Source organism: Mauremys reevesii, linkage group 3 (assembly GCF_016161935.1).
Source record: "Mauremys reevesii isolate NIE-2019 linkage group 3, ASM1616193v1, whole genome shotgun sequence".
In the NCBI taxonomy this organism is placed as follows: domain Eukaryota; kingdom Metazoa; phylum Chordata; order Testudines; family Geoemydidae; genus Mauremys; species Mauremys reevesii.
The window spans coordinates 114,370,408-114,387,797 of NC_052625.1; the positions used below are offsets into that span (position 1 = coordinate 114,370,408).

The 17,390-nt window shown below is 40.8% G+C and overlaps 1 protein-coding gene across 8 annotated transcripts in view; it reads left to right on the forward strand.

Annotated features, from left to right (window-relative positions):
* PTPRK (protein tyrosine phosphatase receptor type K) overlaps nucleotides 1-15,224 on the forward strand; it is a 581,996-nt gene extending 566,772 nt beyond the window's left edge. For all 8 annotated transcript variants that reach the window (XM_039529032.1, XM_039529031.1, XM_039529033.1 and 5 more), the window contains 8 exons: nucleotides 383-518; nucleotides 5,250-5,399; nucleotides 5,983-6,156; nucleotides 7,252-7,383; nucleotides 7,640-7,765; nucleotides 9,621-9,784; nucleotides 11,193-11,328; nucleotides 14,936-15,224. In XM_039529032.1, coding sequence (XP_039384966.1) covers nucleotides 383-518; nucleotides 5,250-5,399; nucleotides 5,983-6,156; nucleotides 7,252-7,383; nucleotides 7,640-7,765; nucleotides 9,621-9,784; nucleotides 11,193-11,328; nucleotides 14,936-14,989 — 1,072 coding nt within the window. In that variant the 3' untranslated portion in view covers nucleotides 14,990-15,224. The remainder of the gene's footprint in view (nucleotides 1-382; nucleotides 519-5,249; nucleotides 5,400-5,982; nucleotides 6,157-7,251; nucleotides 7,384-7,639; nucleotides 7,766-9,620; nucleotides 9,785-11,192; nucleotides 11,329-14,935) is intronic.
* The last annotated feature ends 2,166 nt before the right edge of the window (nucleotides 15,225-17,390 follow it).

A 17,390-nucleotide genomic window follows, 5' to 3' on the forward strand; every position in this document is an offset into this window, starting at 1 on the left:
TGAAGTGATTCCATAAAGACCATAGTCATCCTGAAGATCTCTGTTATCTAACAAGTCTGTTACCACAGTTTTGTTACTGGACCATGAAGGAATGTTCTGATATACTAAAAAGGAATCTCACTGATACTGTTTTTACATAATCTGAGATCTGTTGAAAAGTTCTTGCTTTTGAGTTGTATACATTTCATGTCTGTTTAAATGCTATCCTGAGGAATAAAGGGGGAAACTGGAGATTCTGTAATGGTTGGAAAGATACGTATGAGAATTTAGGTTAATGTTCCAAGTGTGTACTTGTAAATGCCAAATAGAGTTTGCTAAATTTGTGAGGTAGATTTTCTGGATTGTGGGGAGTACTCTGAAATTATTTCCTAATTCTTTCCAGTGCTGGTGCTGGACGAACTGGCTGTTACATTGTGATTGACATCATGCTAGACATGGCAGAAAGAGAAGGTGTTGTGGACATCTACAATTGTGTCAAAGCCTTACGGTCACGTCGCATCAACATGGTACAAACAGAGGTATGGTAGTTTATCTGCAATGGATCTAATGCTTTCCTAGCTGCATTAAGTCAGAATTTTATTTCTGTAATCAATACAGCAAAATCCTCTTAATCAGTCACCCATCTCACCCTCCCCGCCAGTAGATGACTATTTATCCACAGTGAGAGGAATTCCTGAATAAGAACAGTACTATGGAGCCAGGAGCACACAGCACAGAGGATATGCCAGCCCTTTGCCTGCTCCCAAACTGGAGCCCACCCAATCCAGAACAATAGAACCCAGTAGCTTCCACACACTCCAGCATCAGCACAGTCCAAACCACCTTCCAAGCCTGCTGATAAAAGAGCAAAAGTCAACTCTTGTCCTGGCTCAGAGAATAGAATTTTTTGTGTGGTGCTTGACTCGACCCAACCCAGGGCCTTTCTGCCCGAGGCCTGATTCTGGACTATGTTGGACCTGATATCCAATGTTATGGTCCATCCAATTAGGACAGCTTGGGTTTTCCTCAAGCTACTGTGGCACATGATGGCATGTACTTACGTGGTTCAGCATGCAAGACTGTGCCTCAGACCCCTCCAGATCTGGCTAGCATCAGTATACTCCTTAAGCAGACACCACTTGGACTCCAGTACTTCCCTAGTCTTCGCCTCCTTGCACTGGTGGAAAGACCCAAGATCGGTAATGATGGGGTTGCCCTTTATTACCTTTCAACCATCAGTAGTTTTAATCTCTGATGCATCCGGCCTAGGGTGGGGAGCCCACCTCAGGACTCGGGGCCTCTGTTCCCAAGAAGAACTCTCCCTGTACATAAACCTCAGGGAGCTCAGGGCAGTACACTTAGCTTGCCAAGTGTTCCTTCCCCAGATCTCAGGAGATGTGGTGCAAGTCCTGACAGACAATACCACAGCCATGTTCTATATCAACAAGCAGGGAAGAGCCCGATCTTCAGCTTTTGTCAGGAGGCTATCTGTCTGGGACTTCTGCACAAAGTACTCCATTCATCTCGAGGTGTCACATCGCCCAGGAGCCTGGAATGTACTGGCAGATCACCTCAGCAGATCCCTTTCCTCTCACCATGCGTGGTCCCTTCACCTGAAGGTCACCAAGTTAATCTTCCACAGGCAGGGACCTCCCCAGGTGGACCTGTTCATTACCAGACAGAACAGAAAATGCCATCAGTTTTGCTCGCTGTCTGGGCACAGCTCAGGCTCCCTCTCCAATGCTTTCCTGCTCCCATGGACAGAGCTCCAATTCTATGCCTTTCCTCCAATCCCTCTGGTTCACAAGGTCCTCCTAAAAGTAAAACGAACAAGGCAAGATTCATTCTGACTGGTTCGGCGTGCTCCCAGATCCGTCAGTAGCAGCTCCACTCTCGCTCCCACTCAGCCCAGACCTAATCTCACAAGACCACGGCAGGTTGCTTCACCCGAACCTCGCTTCCCTGTCCCTAACTACATGGATGCTGCATGGCTGAACCCAGAAGAACAGGCATGCTCAGAACAGGTCCAGCAGGTCTTGCTGTGTTGTAGAAAGGCATCCACCAGGGCTACCTACCTGGCCAAATGGAAGCGCTTCTCAATATGCGCATCTCAATGAGCTCTCTCTCCATCTCGATCTTCCCTTCAGTCTATGTTGGACTACTTGCTCCACTTAAAGCAACAGGGCCTGATTCCTCTTGTCTATCAAGGTGCACTTAGCAGCCATCTCAGCTTTCCACCCACCGGTGAATGGCAGGTCAGCGTTCTCCCACGAGATGGCTGTATGTTTCTCAAAGGGCTGGAGAAGCTCTGTCCTCTGGTCCGTGAGCCAATCCCCCCATGGGATTTAAACCTGGTTCTGTCAAAACCTTTTGACAAAAACTTTTGTCCTAAAGGAACAAAACGGACACCGTGTAGTCAAGTACGTGGGTTTATTACACACAGCGCTGCCGGAGTGTCACTTTGCTTGTCAGTGTCTCTGAGCCTCATAAGCAATTGATTACAATAGATTATATAGGGTATTCATGGGCGGAGAGAAGCGACGGAATGGGAGGTCCCGAGCCCCTGGATAGGTTCTAGCAGCAAGACAAGATAAGCACAATAAGCCAGTAGTCTAAAAGATTACATAATGGCTCCGCCCATGGTTTTAGGTTAACATACAACATACTGTGTACGGGGGGAAGGATAGCTCAGTGGTTTGAGCATTGGCCTGCTAAACCCATGGTTGTGAGTTCAGTCCTTGAGGGGGCCATTCAGGGATCTGGGGCAAAAATCTGTTTGGGGATTGGTCCTGCTTTGAGCAGGGGGTTGGACTAGAAGACCTCCTGAGGTCCCTTCCAACCCTGATATTCTATAAGTTGAATCCTGATTTGGGGTCCATAGGAATGAGGTAGCTCTTCTGGTTGCCCAACAGGTACATTCCTGGGGGTTAAAGCAGAAAGATGTTGAAAAGTACATGGCAATAGAAATTGCTTTCAGGGTGCCCCATTGTGTTCCTAAAAGCTAACATTGGCATGAGGGTGTGGGGGATGCATCAATGGAAGGGAGGATGTCATATCTCATACTGACATGTTTGGGCCTCTCCATGAACTCTAGCCTGGTATGTGGGAAGGGTATTTGCAATCTCCTTCCTGCTGTAAGGAGTGGACATTTTGAGGCCCCTTCCAATGTTTGGTGTGTCTGTAACTTCTGATAAGGACACCAATTACTGCTCCCCATCTGGAGTTCTGCTGACTATGTTTTATCTAATAAGAAGCAAGGTTGTCTCTGGTTTATTCAGCTTCTCTTAGCCAATATTGTTCATTGTTAACGAGGCCCCCAGCTCAAACCAAAGCTTTGGACTTTGGGCCTATGTGAAAAGTTGCTGACAGAGCCTGTGGTGAGGATTTTACAGACACAGCAAATGGATCATGGCCCTTCAGGTCCCCTTTTCAAGCCGCTAGCATCATGCCCCCGGTTGCATGCCCCCTTGGCCGGAAGGTGTCTCTGAGATCAAGAGCTTTACATCAGAACCGCCTCACATGGAGTTCCTCAAGGACAAGGTCCATCCGGGCCCTGACCTGGCTTTCCTGACACAATTTCATATCAATCAGGCCAGCCAAGAGCCCAGGCTTCATCAGCAGAGTTCTGCTCTCACGGTTCCCAATCCAGGACATTTGCAGAGCCACAACCTAGTCATCAGCATAGACCTTCGCATCTCACTACACTATCACCCAACAGGCCCGGGACAATGCTGATTTTGGGAGAGTGGTGTTGCTGTCAGTGTGTCCATGACCTCTGAGCCCCCTCCTGGGGTACTGCTTGGAGTCACCTCACATGGAATGGACAAGAGCAAGCATTCGAAGAAGAAAAAATAGTTACTAACCTTTCCATAACTACTGTTCTTCAAGGTGTGTTGCTCATGTCTGTGCCACAACCCACCCTCCTGCCCCTCTGTCAGAGTTAAGGACAAGAAGCAACTGAGAAGATGCAGAGCTGTCGGTACTCTTTAAACTGGCGCATAAGCGCACAGCACCAGAGAGTGCTAAAGCTGGCTTGACAGATACCACTAAGGGAAAAATCTCTGGCAATGGTGCATGTGGTGCACAAACACACCTAACATGGAATAGACATGAGCTGCAACACGTCGCAAAGAACACAGAAAGGTTAGTAACCATTTTCTCTAATAACAAAGTAATAAAAGCTACCATCATGAAGCGTTCACACCATTGAGTCACCACACAATCTTACTGTCATTCTCATTGTCCCTTCCACTTACTCTCCCAGTTGTTTGTTACCTCTTGTCTACCCTTGGATTTTAAATTCTTTGTGGGCAGAGACTGTGTCTGTTACAAACTCTCTGATGTGACTAACATACGGTGGGTGTTGCAGGCCCACCGTCAGAAATTCTGGGGGGCCGGGGACCAGGGCAGAAGTGATGAATCTGTCACTTCTGGGACAACCCACGCTGGCCAATCGCGCCGGCCCAGGGGGTCCCCCAGAGCGCGGGACCCAGAGCAGTTTTGCATGCCTAGGAGTCCTGCGGCCCGCCCAGGCGATTTAAAAGGGCCCCGGCTGCCACCACTGTTACTGTCATCCCGAGGGCCCCCAGGCCCTTTTAAATCACCCAGGCACCTGGGCAATTGCCCCTTTTGCCGTCCACTGTCGACAGGCCTGGGGTGTTGTCTAATATTTGACAAAAGATACTGTTGGAATAGTAATGCAGCTGACTGGGGGCTGCAGACTCACAACAGGCCAACAGAATCAAGAGGCAGCATTTCCTTTATTGGCATAATGCTGAGTCTATTGCCTGCCCAGTGCTAGGTATGAGACACTAGGTATACCAGTCCACGTGCATATAAGTAGCATGAAATATGCCACATAATTGCTAGGAGCAGGTAGTGCTTGAAGCATTGTATATCCTTTCTGTATGTATCACGGAACTGAAAGCTACTATTAAGGAAGCAAATAAGCAGAATCAGCATGAGACTCTCTCCCACACTGACCTATGCACCACAAAATATCCTGAAAATTCCCCCATTAAGCAAATTAGTGTACTTATGCTCTTACTATCGCTGGACTTAAATTGGTTCTCAGGGAAACATACTGATTAACTGCATCCCAGTTAGGCAGATTGTACTGTACTTAAGGTGCTAAAGCAATATCCAATGGATTGATGGAAGCTGCTTTGAATAAAATTTATAGAGGGGGAAGATCTGCTTATCTTGAAGGAAAGTAAGATTTTATTTTGTTTTTAAATTGCTAGTTTTTTTTTTCTTTTCCCCTTTGGTAGGAGCAGTACATCTTTATTCATGATGCCATTTTGGAAGCTTGCTTATGTGGAGAAACTGCCATCCCTGTCTGTGAATTCAAAGCTGCATATTTTGATATGATTAGAATAGACTCTCAGACAAACTCTTCACATCTCAAAGATGAATTTCAGGTATTTACAGTTACTGATATCTCTTCGTAGAATAGCAACTTTTTTGCCTCTAGGTACATATAATTTATTTTAAGGAAAAAGACTTTCATATCAAATTCATAACCTTTGTCCCTTTCTTGTATTTAAGATAATATAACAGCCTTTTCTTTTATTATGTACTTTACAAGGTCACTTTTAAATATGAAATACCCTTCTTAGATTATAATTGCAGTAGACTGCTGACTATAATGAACAGTACTGACCTTGAACTGGCAGGATGGGGGGTTTATTTTGCATTTTAAGCAAGTGAGACACAGTTCATATGTGTTTCACAAGATTCTCTTCTATTTTCTTCCTTTTGGATTGCATGTTAGGGGGGATACATTTAGAGGATCCATTCAGCAGTTCCTGATGTGTCTTCATACCTGAGCATTCATTCATTTTAACTGAAAAAATGTCAAGTTTCTCAAGCAGACACATGCTCTTGTTTGCTTGTGATTTTTCATGTTTCCCACATTGCAACATTTTAAATAAAAGAATGAATTTCAAGAACACGATATATAAGATGCACTATAACATGATATTGATTCCCTCTGCTGTTTAGACCCTGAATTCTGTGACGCCTCGGCTGCAAGCTGAAGATTGCAGCATAGCCTGCTTGCCAAGGAATCATGACAAGAATCGCTTCATGGATATGCTGCCACCTGACAGATGTCTGCCTTTCTTAATTACTATTGATGGGGAGAGCAGCAACTATATCAATGCTGCTCTTATGGATGTAAGAGACTATCTCCTTTGTCCTCGTAACGTGCCATGAAAAGCTGTGTAATATGAGAGAGAACTCTTGCTGGTTAAAGAAAGGGTAATTCTTTCTTCCTGTAGTGTTCAGTAAAGTGGTCTTAACAAAGAAGGGAGAGGGAAGTCTTGGCAACATTTTTAAAATCCACTAACTTTTGTTATTCCTTTACAACATTAGATATCTCAGATGTCTCAGTGCTTCTGTGATCCTCTGGAAAGCTAGGAACTCCCCTTTTTAATAGTATTGTATTAAATCTCCAATTTCCATTCCTCCATAGTCACAATATATAGCATCTTCAAATCTGTCACTGGTCCAGAAATGAATACTGCTCATCTGAGCTTTGGGCTAACAATTTGTGGGTAGCAATTCCATATTTGTTGGGGGAAAAAGGAAGTCCTGCCAAGCCACCCCAACCCTTTCCATCTCAGCACCCATGCCCCCAAATGTGATCTGATGTAACAGTCCCACAATAGCTGATATCCCTTGTGTTGTGTCTCCTTCTTCTGCTACTTGCAACCCATGTGTTGCCGGGACTCCAGGAGCTGGAGGCTGCAGGGAGTAGATACGAACAGCCCTGTTCTCAGCCTCCAGGAGGTTAATCCCATTGCAGCCTGGTTGCACTGCTTTGTGCCTCCTCTCTGCTGCCAACCATTTATGTGCTGCAGGGCCAGAAGTCCCCCAGTGGCAGCCACATGGACTGCAGCCATCAGAAGATAGAGCAGCTCCAGTCCTATCAGGAGTATTCCAGTTGCAGTAGGAGGTCGTGCAGCCTGACTCGCCTGAGTACATCAGTAACTACACATCTGTGTCCTTACCTGTGCACCAGTTCAGCAAAATATGCAACAATGGGCTCAACTTTTAAGTGATTAATTTAAAGGGGATTTATGCATATGTGACCTGTTTTTTTTTCCACTTTAAGATATCTTATTGTTTGAATAGTTGTTCTGGTTAAAACTACTAGATTTTATTCCATTACATTGTTTTAGTTATGTTGCCAAAAGGCCCAGACTTTGCATAATCGTTGTTCAGTGCTTTCTTTACTAATATTCCCCTACTCACTCCTTTTCTTTACAGAGCTACAGGCAACCAGCTGCTTTCATTGTCACACAACATCCTTTGCCGAACACTGTGAAAGATTTCTGGAGATTAGTGTATGACTATGGCTGTACCTCTGTTGTAATGTTAAATGAAGTTGATTTAGCACAGGTTAGTGTTTGTGTATGGAGGTTTTGTGAACAAATTAATGCATCAAGATGGTTATGCTTTGTAATAGGGTGAATGTACAGTGCAGTTTCATTGCAATTACAGTGTAATTACCCTGTGGCTTTGCTTTTCAATAACTAATTAGTATTAATTAACATATATATTACTGTACTATAAAGTGTGTTATAATAATAATGAAATACTGCAATATTCATGATGCAACTTAAATTTTAATTATACCCATTTTATTCTTGTTCAGGGCTGTCCACAGTATTGGCCTGAAGAAGGAATGCTGAGATATGGTCCTATTCAAGTGGAATGCATGTCTTGTTCAATGGATTGTGATGTGATAAACAGAATTTTCAGGATATGCAATCTAACAAGAGTAAGTATCATCATAATCATAACAGCTAACTGGGCTATTGTGGATTTGAGTATTACATAATACTAAATATACAGTATTAATTCTTTGCAGACATTAAGCAGAACAGAATTAAACATTCAGTTCCTAAGATTTAACTATTTTTTTACAGCTGCCTATAATGGACACAAACAGTATTTCATTTTATAAATGTCATATGAAATTGCATGTAAGCATATCTGAAGGACACTTGTGGTTATATAATTAACACCTCGTGGGCCTTGTGGTGCAAGAACCACAAAACAAAGCAGAAGCATTATGGCATTCTACTAAATATGTGTGAAAAGACTCAAAGTTATTCTGGTTTTGGAGGTTCTTGAGACACTGCCCTGACTTACATTTACTAACATGTTCTCTCCACCTCCAGTAATGATGCAAGTCTTGATGCACTTTTCATCTTCTATCCATTACTGTCTCTGCCTTCTTTCATGTTGTCCTGCATTCTTTCAACACTCTCTAAAACCCTGCTTACCAGCCACTACCTTCTCCTTCAGATCCCCACTAGAAACTAATTTCTGCTATGTTGCCTGCATGCAATGAGTTAAAGAAAAATTTGTGAGAACCTGTAGGTTATGCTATTGTAACCACCCCCCACTTTATTACCTTCACTTGTTACATCTCATATTTAGAGATCAAGTTTGGACAACGTCTGTGAAGTACGTTGCACATTTCTAATTTAACTCATAAATGATGATGATAATGGATATGGGGAAATGAAAGGGTGTTGCAAAGGCTCTTCTGTCAGGTTTTGATTTCCCAAGCTATTTTTCATGGATAGTTCAGAACTGGGTCATGTTTTATCCAAATTCTATGCTTTGGTTGAAAGGAGTGTTAAGCAAAATGTTTTCATCTCTCCTTTTAACTCTCCTTGTTGTGTCTGGGAAATTCAATACAGTGTAGAGATATTAATACACTAAATGATTATGTTGTAGTCCTTTTTTGTTTCTTATATGTTGTAGTTTCCTTGTTCCTGTCTCTTTCACTTGTTCCATCTCTTATTTTCATTCTCTCCATTTCTTTTCTTCTGTTTTGGCTTTTTTATTTTTGTTTCCTCTGTCTCTCTTCCATCTCCCTTTCCTGTGAACCTTTCTTTCTCTCTGCACCATCTCTTTTCCTCCGAGGACCCCACATCTCTTTCCATCTTTGCCTGACCCTGCTACATGAAACCAGAGTAAGTTATTTATTCTTTAGGGCAGCCAAGAACAGGAAACCTTTTTTGAAACATTCTAAGCCACCCCAGAACACTTTGTGTCTGAAACTCAGTTTAGGAAAAGCTCAGAGATTTGCCATCAGGATATGATGGGCTGGCAAAAGGAGCAGACTCCATTCAAGCAAAAAACATATTTGTACACCACCATTGTTTGTTGTTTTATAACTGGAAATACTTTGTCAGGATAAGTGCTCCTACAGAGCCACTGCATTTCTCTGTAAGGTCTACAGATTCAACAACAGGTTGTTGTTTTTTGCTTATGTAGAGGTAGAATTTTTTTTTAAAAACTAGCTATTTAGAATCCAGAGAAATATCCCCATTAGTTTATTTAGGAGTGGTTAAATTAGTGGCCCTATAAACTTTGATGTCCTAATTGCAACTACTTCAGAACATTTTCTTCTTAAACTTTGTTCCATTGTGCCCTACTTCTGTAATACTTACACAGACACCTTTATGCTATCTCTTTGTATGTATGCTCAGCACATACATGTAATGGAATTTCTGTGCAATATATACTCTGATTTAGTTTCGCGTTGTTTTATCTGTTTAGTTTTCATAAACTGATTATAAATGTGCCATGTTAATGTTAAGTGATTTGGTTTCCATCAGCCACAGGAAGGCTATCTGATGGTGCAGCAATTCCAGTATTTGGGATGGGCTTCTCACAGAGACGTTCCAGGCTCCAAGAGATCATTTTTGAAGTTAATTCTTCAAGTTGAAAAATGGCAAGAGGAATGTGAAGAAGGGGAAGGCCGAACTATCATTCACTGTCTGTGAGTAATTTTGTTGTGGCCGACTGGGTATATGGCAGCATCTTGGATTGTTTAGCATCCAATTCATTATTTTAAGTTAAATACAGTGCTCCTATTAATACATTCTATTGTATATGTCCTATTTTGTTTTCTTTAATTTTGGCCCTGGTACTTGCACCCACTTCGGACTGGGGCCTACATACTATGGAGATGAGTACAATAGAAGTGGTTGGCTGGACAGATATGTGTTCTCTTTTGCTGGGGTTTTCTGGAGTCCTAATTTTCTCCTTTTACACCTAATGGCAGTGTTTTCCAGGTGGCTATAAATGAGGGTCCACAAGTGACTTCTGATCCAATACCATTATACTATTGAGTAATCTAACAGGATGCTTCTTTGTACTAAGTGGCAAGAGATTACATATAATGAAGCTTTTCATTCTATGTTTTGCATATTTTGAATAGTGCTCTTCCAACAAGTTTACACATCACAGCTGTTTTGTGTCATTCTGGACCAAGACTATGCATACCTGAAATCAGACGTTTTTGTTACATCTATAGTAGTGCTAGTGAAAAATAATTAATGTACAGAATGTAGTCAGTACCTGCTTTTCTAGCACTGCCATTTTAAAAAAAAGAGAGAAGAAAAAAAGCCACTGGCTCCCACCATATGTGTAATCAATTAAATGTCATCTTTTTAAAAGAGAGCTATTTTTAGGAAGATTGGGAAAACCAGTATATTTTATATTTTTTTTACATTCCCTGAATGAAAAGTGACCGATCTCTTTTCTACCATATTTCAACTTAAAGCTTCAATTTTGGCAATTGAATAAACTGCCCTCAAAAGGAGGTTTATAATTAAGTGTTCACAGATCTTGACTCTTAACTACAGCAAAATTCCAGAATGCCCATATGGTGTCCACAGATTCATATAGTTTGTTTACGTAATTTAAAAAAACACCTATCCTGGTTTCCAGGAACTTTTGGAAATAATATCAAAAAGTTACAAAAAAGATTAGCAGCATCTCTAAAGATCAAATCAACAGCACACTCCAATAATATTCTGCCACTATTCTTGTAGCTTGTGATGATTTAAAACAGTTCCCTCCAGAAACAAATGGAAAATGTTGCAGTTTATATTCATAACACTTGCTTTTAATTTCTCCTGCCCACTTAAGTTGTGTTATAGCATAACTAGGCTGCATAATGAGCTATATAGCACACCACAGTTTATTCAAAACAGTATCAAGAGTACCAGTGATGTCAGATGTTTCAAACCACATCACCTAGAGCTATGAGGGGATTGATAAAGGTCTGTCTCGTCTAATGGGTCCCCCATCTTCTATTTTTACAAAATTAAAGGTGAGATATATGTGACAGGTATATTTGTAAGTAACAGATGTATTAACTCTGTTGTTTTGCTTACATTCAGGAATGGTGGTGGTCGGAGTGGAATGTTCTGTGCTATAGGCATAGTTGTTGAAATGGTCAAAAGACAAAATGTTGTTGATGTTTTCCACGCAGTAAAGACATTACGGAATAGTAAGCCAAACATGGTAGAAACTCCGGTAAGTTACAGCACATTGATTGGTATTCAGACAGCCAGTTAGCAAGAAGGATAATATACAGTGTGTATTGATATGGCTCACTTGGGAGCACTCTCACATCGGATGCAGGTTGTTCATCATTTCACTGGTGTGACCAAAAGTACTAGATCATGAATCTTGTGCTCAAAAAACATAGTAATCCATCTACTAGAGCTAGGTGACCTGCAGGTATCACCCTAGTATAATTCTAACAGTGAATGTAATATTCTGAGTGGATGTACTGTTGTGAATTGTTACATCCTGGGTTGGAAACCTATTGCGCATAGAAGGACTACATATTGGATAGCATCATAAACAGCTGGATTGTGTGTTTTGATAGGTCATTTCTCTCCTGCCATATCGCCTGCTTTTGGTCCACTACACAGGGTTGACTACACTATGTCAACAGGAGACGCTCTCCCGTCAACTCCCCTTGCACTTCTCATTCAGGTGGAGTACAGGAGTTGATGGGAGAGTGACCTGTGGTCAGTTTAGCGGGTCTTCACTAGACCTGCTAAATCAACCGCTGATGCATCTATCGCTGCGCCTCAATCCCCCGGTAAATGTAGATAATCCCTTAGAGTACACTATAATCTTTCAAGATCACCCTATGTTCTTAAAGTAACACTATAGCCTATTTTGCTCAGACAAACCATCTTAAAAGTTTACAAGCCAAGACAGTTCTTCCTAAGAGAAATAAACTGTGAAGTGGAATATATTATATTTTGTAATTGCAATTGCTGTTTCTGGGCCTTTGTGGTAATTTGTAACGCTGCTTTCTGACAGAGCCAAAATGACGCAGGAAAACTTTAATCTTAAAACATATTTTATTTTAATAGATTAGGGGGGTTTATTGTAAACTTGTTTTAAGAAACCATAACTCTAAACAAAATGGTTTTTTTTAAAACATTAAATGCCTGACTTTGAAATACAGTCTCTCATTTTCTAGACGCAGCTTTACTCCTCACCCCCCCACCCCACCCCCCACACTCTCTCCCCAGACTGGGTAATTTACCTGTTCATGTTCCACTCTTGCCACCAAAATTGCAGACTGAGTGAAGGCCCTTTAGAAAAAATGAATCCTTAAACATTAAAGATCTTTCTTGTCATGATTAAGTATGAAAGCAGGTTGTAGAATGGCTTGGAATTTTTGCCATTTGATTCTCTTGCTGACAGCCGCCAGTGTCGCAAATACCCACACTCTTCAGACAGATGGTTGCCTCTAGCACTGAGCTCAGATATGCCAATTGAAATGAAAAATGTTCATGGTTTATATACAGTGAAAATTGCTTCTGACCCTTCGAACTTACATATTGAACAAAATCTGTGTAGTTTGCCTTTCCTCATACATCCCTTTTTCCAGGTGTCAGAATTTACTAGGCTTCAGGTGTACATGATATGATTTCCCTAATTATTGTTTGTTGCTGTCACACTGTTTGGAGTGGCTCACAACTGTGAGTGCCTAGGTGAGTGCTCACAACTGTGAGGGCAGACTGTCAGAAAACAGAGCAGATACCCCAAGCTGATAGTGTGTTCTATTATTAGATTTCATCAAGCCAGTAACAAATGTGAACTCCTGGTCACTCAAACCAAAAATCACACCACATCAGTTTTTTCCCAGTCCAAAGAGACCAGTCACTTACCCCAGATCATTTGGTACTCCGATCTTACACAAAAGATAATGCTGACAGCTAAATCTATAGTAAACTAACTAAAGATTTATTAGCTGAGAAAAAAGAATGAGAGTTATTGAGAGGTTAAAGCAGGTACAATAGATGTACAGGGGAATCACAGTTTGTAACTCCAAATGGTGACAGTGATGTAAAAAACTACCAGTTTTCCAAAAGTCTTCCAGGGCTACCCAGAATAACTCCGGGGATCTCCACTATGCATCTGGTATACTTCCCTGAAAGAGTCCAAAGGATCTTTCTTTGCATTCATTCTTATAGCTTCTTCTCACAGAACACAAGCTAACAGAGTCTCTACCCATGTGGGCTTTTCCTCTGATGACACTGACTGACGAATGCACTTTGAGCCTCCGACCTCAGGTCATCACACACAATGGCCATTTGCATTGGAACTAGCATCTTTTCTCCTTCATTAGCATTCCACAAAACTTCTTTTTGTCTGCTGTTATTTAGTTACAGGCGTATTTACGATGTAAATGTTTGCTGTTACACTATGATAGGACGCAGATAAGTAAAAACAATGCATGTAACATCCCATTAGTTTTATGAAGTTTAAACACCAAATACACTCTTCTGCAGTTAACAGTGTACTTTGATCTATACTAATACACACATGAATTGACTTGAGTACACTCTAGCATGACCTGATCTACCAGCATCATAGTTGCTTCCATCTGCCAGTACCAAGTGGATTAAATGATAGCTAGAATGTTAACAGCTGTCACGGGGAGGTTATTGAATGTATCTGGCCTACCTGTGGTCATCTTGCTAAAAGTACTATAGAGTCTATGCAGCACACTTTTGAGATGTAGCGCACAAAACTGGTGCACAGATTTCAGTTCATTGTTGAGAGTGAAAGCAGGTCAGATCACATGGAAAGTTACTTGCTGTACTTAAGTGCTACTATAAAGAGACTCCAATGTATATTGCGTATGATTCTGGTAAATTGTCTGAAAACTTCTCTTTATTTTTTTAAAAGCCCCAAATCCATTGTAGTTTTAATCTGCAGTTACTGAATTTCTGTAGGTGTGTTTCTCTGTGGTGTGCATTGTGTAGGCTTTTATTCAGAGCTCTTGAACGACAGCAGCAGCAGCTGTTGAGTCGTTAGTAGAAAACAAACCAGGAAAACCAATGTAGCATTGTCATCTGCCCTACATTCAGCAAGATCATCAGATAACAAAAGTAAGCAGCGCAATAAAACCTTTTAGATATCCCACCACTTCCTGCTAGTGGATTTTGCAACCTAAAGTAAATCGTGAGACCAGGCTCATTTCATTTAGCTTTAAAAGCTGGTAGAATTTAATCAACTTCTCTTTTTTTCAAATATTGACATTGAACAGCAACCTTGTTAAAAATAAATATTAGTTTTCCTGGCTGTACTTGCTGATCTCCTCACTTAAATGCACCTTCTGATCTATTTGACATTACATTATTTATCACAAATTCTAACACTGTCTTGAGGCCTAATGCAGTTCAGTATCATAGCTCAGTATTCCCTTGAATGATATTAAGATGCTATTGCTAGTTTACTGCTAAATACCATTTGACTTAGAAGCAGCAGCTGTCAGTTGTACAGGGACTGAAGTAGTTCACTAGAGAAACACTTTGTTAGAAAATGAAAACTACGGGTTTTATAACTAACTCAGAAGCAGAACAAATCACAGGCAAGCAAAGAGCTTATTGCATGTGTGGCCAGTTCTTCCCTTCCACTGTGGTGGTTAGGCTGAGATTTAAAATCAGAGCTGACATCAGACGTCTAATAAATTAAAAGAAAAATCATGTGAGACTGGTATGGACTAAAATGGCACAGCAGTATGCAGAGAATATAGTTGCTCATAGATATCCCTGCCCTTTAATATATTAGACAGTTTCTTTAATTTTCTCTTTTCTTTTTTTTTGAGGAGCAATATCGTTTCTGCTATGATGTCGCTTTGGAATACCTTGAATCATCTTAGTTGGAATGGATGTGACAAAGTGCACCATGTATATGAAGCTCAGTAAACTGTTTTAACAACAGTTGTTCAACCTGTGAAGAGAGATTTTAGTGAAGGGGACTTTTAAAATTTAAATGCAAACGTATTTTTCTTATGAAGTTGTGGATCTTGATAAAAGAACTCAGTCTGTTTCTATGCCTGTATACAGTATCAACATTTAATGTCACATAAATAAATTTAATGAAATCCAGAGTCAGAAGAGATTTGCTCAAATTAGGACTTTTCAGTGTTTGTATATACAGCCATCTCTCAGTTACAGTAGAGCCACCATCTGTTGCATGTATCAATATTTCCTATATGGTATTATTTTTCCTTTTCCTTTTCCTTTTGATAAATTGTTAAAGTAAAACAAAACTGTGCAGATTGATAGTAAAATTCATTCTTTATACGTTTCAAGTGTTGCAACTCTATATAACTGGCTTATTTTGTTTTAATGTGCAATGATGGCTGGATCACATAAAGTTCTTTATAGAGAAACTTCAACATAAGCCAAAGACTCAAGTGTAAATATGTCTATATGGAGAAAGCACATTGTATTTATTGTTTACTTGCATTCCTTTTTGATGGCTGAAAAAACAATCATTTTTCTTGAAGAAAGCTTTTTTTGCTGAAATCAAGTGTAAACGATTTTTGTAGTTTATTTTTTGTATGTTGTAGTGTAAGTAGAAGACATACTTTTTATGCATAGATGAGGAACCATTGGTATAGTGATTTTGTTGTGTACATGCTTGTGAATTAAATCCATGTAAACAACTCGGTAATAGAAGGTCTTTAACTACAGGACCAAAATCAAAACATTTTGCTGAAAATGTATAGTTTTTCACAGTTGCATTAGTTAAATATCGATCGAAGGAATATATAAGGAAACCGCACACATTAAAATGGCCTTGCTTATGACTTGCACAATGTTGGAAGTAGTTTTTAACCACCGTTAGTTTTAGGGGAACAAATTATTCAACAATGCTTGAAGCACAGGTCAAGAGAAGAGGACAACATGTATCCTTTCAGGGTAAGAAGTGTTTGTTTAGCAAATTGTAAAATTAAATGATGTTTATTTTGATGTTTACAGATATGTAAGCTTTGGCATCTGACAAAGCAAAATTTGAATAAATCAATGCCAGATTCTGGTTATGGTCTTGGTGTACAAAACAGCCATGTGTTTTTACTTAGTTCTTCATCCACAGTTAACAAGTCGACATATTTTGCTAGCTAATATCATTCCAGTCTCCTGTTGTTTTTGGAATTGACAGAAAATGACAAGGTGCTTATAAATACTAATGTAAAGTAAGAGCAAATTAAACAACTTTTATACAAATATGTTGATTCCATATTATTGCTTATTTTGATAACATTTCATTTATTATCATTACTAAGAAATTGTCATGTTGCTGAAGTAGTGCAATGTCAGTGGATTCCAACAGATGTCCATATTTGCTTAAAGGAAGAAAGTCACAGGGCATGCTCCCTCACCCTGGATTTATTTTAGCAAGCAGTCCCCACACACTCTTACGTAAGTCCATCACAGTGTACTTTATTTACAAGGTTGTATGCAGCTTCAGGTCCCATCACCATGCAACTTTTCCTGAGTTTCATTGTACCCCCTAGGCACAGGGTGAGAAGATGGGAAGAGAGTTCTCACCTCCCTTAGATCTGGGGGTGCTTTGTCCCTCCAGCCCATCTCCCTTCCTGTGTCTCCCACTTAACCATCCCCAGTTAGTGATCTGAATCGCCTTGTTAGCTGGTTAATCACCCAGCCCTAATCAATTATCTCCCAATTTGGGGACACTTACAAAGTGCACAGAGTAGTGATCCAGCTCTAGGCTATTCCCACTCTCACACTCCGCCTACTGCGTTTTTGTTTGTTTCTTTCTTACCAGGGCCTTTTCTCTCCTCCCCTCGGCTCTGCCTCCCCTCTGGGGGCTGCCATCCAATCCCACGAGCAGTTTCTTTAAGCTGACTTCCTAAAATCACTGTAGGAGACTTCTCCATCTTACACCCACAAAAGGTACATTCCGATGGAGGGGGTATCCACCACATCTCAGTTTTTACACTTCTGTCTTCATATCATGAGCAATCTTTTGCAGCATCAGACTTTTCCCCTGCATTTGAAGTCTCCCCATCTATTATATTGTCCAGGTTACCCTGGATTGCAATACACTATTGCTCTTGCTCTGGGTCTTTCAAGCCCTCAGCCTTTTTGCCTTTCTCCCCTTCTTTGTCCTTCCTTCCATCCTTCCCTTTTCTGTCTCCCCTTTAACCATCCCCCTTTTAGCTGTCCCCAGATTGTACCCAGCTGAATCCCCTGGGTAACTTGTTAATCACCCAGTCCTACTCAATCATCTCCCAGTTTGGCCCATGTGAG